Genomic DNA, 3,575 nt, shown 5'->3' on the forward strand with positions numbered 1-3,575 from the left:
CAAAAATCTCAGCACTCTAATCTAACTGAAATATTCTCCAAGGTCTTTGGATTCAACCAGATCTTTTATTATCATCATCATTATTATTATTATGCCTCAATTATTTACCACCTGAATGTATTTTTTATTTTATGCTAACATCTCAAGTCATAACAAGCTGTTAGCTTTTTATTTATTTTTTTATACTAATAATTCTGTAGAAAGCTATTTCCAGCAGTTTTACCTGCTAAGACTTTTTTTTCATTGTAACAATTCCCTGATACACACACATTGTCATTGTACTCACAATCTTTTGAGAAGAAACAGAAATGGCTTGACATTCAAGTGCCCCCCTCCTCCCACCCACTCCCACCCCACGCCGACCTGCCCCCATGGATTAAATAGAACACAAGAATCTAGCAACTTTGGAAGAAGCCAAGCTTCCTTTTGCTTTAATGTACCCAGAAGATTTCGAATCAATACTTAGCATTAACGTTTTAATTGAGAATTAACATCATTGTAATTGGAAGTGAGGAGCGGCATCTTGATATCTACAAGGTGGCTTGGAGAGGAAGGTCATCCCACTGGAGAACACAAACATTGGGAAAGGAAGACACAAATCATTTGTTTCCTTGGGCAAGGACACACAGTAAACACTTGGATTGGTGGTCAACTGTAATTTGCTTCTGGAGTCAGAGACTGGCAACATTGCACTTAGGATTTATAGCAGAGCACAGTCACAGTGACTTTGAAAGCAAAGGCTAAAAGAATAAAGGGAAACTCGCTAGTTCGGAAGGAGTTAGGGTTTAACAACTTTTCCCTCAATGCGCAGTGTACTCTTGTGTGTCTTCCCGGTGTACCCAAAGCCAGTTGCTAGCCTCAGGGCTGTGTTCCTAAATAACACCCTTTGCATAAGTCACGCGTGTTAGTCTAGGTTCTCAACAATGTTTTATTGTTTACCAGAAATTTCCAAGCTAATACATTCCTAACCTGAAGTATATAGATATTTCCTTCTCATTTTGGATGAAAATAAACGTTCCATAAATTGTAGTATTACTTATTTGCTCCCAATACTGGAAATATCCAAGCATTTCTGCAAATTTTCCCAGAACACAGGAAAATGCCTCTGGCCGTTTTGCTTTCACACTGTCCCCCAGCACCAGCCCACAGGCTCCACCTCTCCCATGATCAGGGAACAAGTGTGTCTTTCAGATTTAGCTCCTTAATGGAATAAAGAAAATTATGGAAAGGGAAACTTCCAAAATAATCATCATTGCAAATTCTCTTTTTTCCCCGGATTGTTGGAATCGAAAAAGTCTACACAAGATGTGAGCATTGAGCTGTTTTCAAAGTGTGTTCGATCCAAGAGAGGACCCAGCAGGTGACATGCCCTCAGCTCAGCCCCTCAGGCCACAGTCCCCACCCTTCACTCCTGGGTCAGTGCATTGTGCAGACTTGTGGCGCAAAGAGGTGACCTCAGCATCACAGTCCACGCCCTGTGAGTCCAAAGCTCCCTTCCTTGTCCTGGAGGAAGGGCTTTTGTGGAAGCAGAGTTTGAACAGCCCCAGCACTGTAATGGTCAAGATTATCAAAACTATCACTGCAATGCTCACAAGTATGAAGACCACGGTGGAGGAGGAGTCGAAAGTCAGAGAAACAGGGGTGGAAGATATGTAGTTCAATGTGGGGACCACGCTTCCTGATGGTGTGATGGTGACTTTTGGCTTGGTTTGTGGAGACCCTTGAACAGTAGGTAAAGTACTTTGTGTTCCCCACTGAAGAGTCCCAGGGACAGACATTGCAATACCATCTTGTCCTGGCTTGTCATAGGCCTGACCTGGCTTTGTCACAGGACTGGCTGGAGTGACTGATACATTCCTGATGGGCAACTTGGTCCCCTCGATGGTTAGCTGTCCTTCAGCTTTGGTCTCACAAGAACGTCTGTCCTTCCCTAGCTCAAAGCCCATGGCACATTCACAGATGAAGTCTCCTAAGTAGTCTAGACAATCAGGGAGCTCCACGCACTTGCCAGCAAGGAGGTACCTCCCAGAACAGGGACAGAGCACAGTCCCTGGGAAAAGCCCGTCCCAGCGTGCACTTGTCTCTTCCTGGATGCAGGTGGAGGAGACTGAGAGGTCCCCGGGACACATCGCACTCACCTCGGTCCCAGGAGGGCTGAAGTCCAGCGCAGGGCTGCTCAGCCTGAAGGGAGCTTGAAAACTTAAGTTAGAGGCGGCTCCCTGGCGAGGCGCTGGGCACAGAGCCTCAAACTGGTACTTGCACAGGTAGCCATCAGCACGCAGCTGACAGCGCATCTCCTTCCATCCGGCAGGCTCCACTCCCCCGGTGGCTTGGAGCGCAGCGCACTTTCTTACAGTGCAGGAAAGTTGTGGCTCCTCCACCCAAGATAGTGTGCTGTTCTCCGAGTCTTCCGAGTCCGGGTACAACCAGGAGAAACCCCGCAGAGGCTCTCTCTCCAGGGTACATTGTGAACGGCCACGCTCCAGAGCCACCCAGAACAGAAGATCTTTAGAGCCCCCGCCAGGCCCAGGACCCGCACGCAAGAGCTTGAGGACAGCTTGCAACTCTGAGCCGGAGTGCGCGGTGCTGAGAGTCCCGCCACGCAGGCTGCAGGCCTCCTCCGCTGCCCTCCTTTTGAAGGTAGCATGGTGCAGGCTGTAGCAAGCTCCCGAGGCCGAACAAGCTGCGCGATCGGCCATGGGGTGCTCGCCATTCCCTGGCCGGTGCCAGAACGCCTGACAGAGGAGGCACAGGGCAATCGCCGGCCTCATCCTGAAGACTCAGGGCACACAGCTGCTCCCAAGTCCTCTGGCTAGCCTGAGGGCACCGGACTGTCTCTAAAGTCACCGCCCTCTACATCCCTTTCTACCACCCACGTGCCCTCCCCTCTCCTAAGCCCTCATCCCCCAACAGCCAGAAGTCCCCACCATGCTCCCTTCGCCAACTGTTTTCCCTAGGCAGTGACAGGAAATGTGTCCCAGAGCCCTGCCAGGCTTCGTGAGGCCCTGATTTATTCAGGGGTCAGGAACACAGCTGGCGCCTCAACGCTGGGAACACATTTGGCTAAGGGGGTCCAATGCCCTGCTGAGATAAGCAGGAGGGAAAAAAATGCCTCTGGGATCAAGCGAGGCTCTTTCCTTGCTCACACTTATCTGAACTTTGGATCACAGAATGCAGTGATGATCGTGGGCAGGAACTATAAGCCCACACCCGCCCATTGTGTTTGTGTCCGGGACTGTGCAGTTGGCGTCAGTATAATTTGTAGACTGTTCTAGGCTTCAGGGAGATTTCCTGAGCCTGGTGTTGGCAGAGGGATCTTGTAAGGAACGTTCTAACTTCCTTCTAAACTGGAGGCCTCACTTTTAAAACTACTGATCTCTAGGGGCTCTTTTTCTTTACTATGTCAAAGGAAACCCAGACGTGCTATTTGTCAGTCAGAAGACCTTTAGGCATTTTCAATGGAAAGCAGCTACTCGGGTCAGTACTTGCTTTAAAAGTTTAATTTGGTCTTTTAGTTGTTTATTTTTAAAATACTAGTGTTGGCTGATTGGGGAAAACATTTACATCAAGGTGAC

General features: G+C 48.6%; 1 protein-coding gene across 1 annotated transcript; it reads right to left on the reverse strand.

The window, feature by feature from the left end:
• Positions 1 to 394: 394 nt before the first annotated feature.
• CLEC14A (C-type lectin domain containing 14A) lies at positions 395 to 2,803 on the reverse strand. The gene has a single exon (XM_080919510.1). It carries the CDS (start codon positions 2,769 to 2,771, stop codon positions 1,377 to 1,379), a length of 1,395 nt encoding a protein of 464 aa, XP_080775636.1. The 5' UTR covers positions 2,772 to 2,803; the 3' UTR covers positions 395 to 1,376.
• Between the last annotated feature and the right edge of the window lie 772 nt (positions 2,804 to 3,575).

The sequence above is a fragment of the Micromys minutus genome (assembly GCF_963924665.1).
Source record: "Micromys minutus genome assembly, chromosome: 1".
NCBI classification, from domain to species: domain Eukaryota; kingdom Metazoa; phylum Chordata; class Mammalia; order Rodentia; family Muridae; genus Micromys; species Micromys minutus.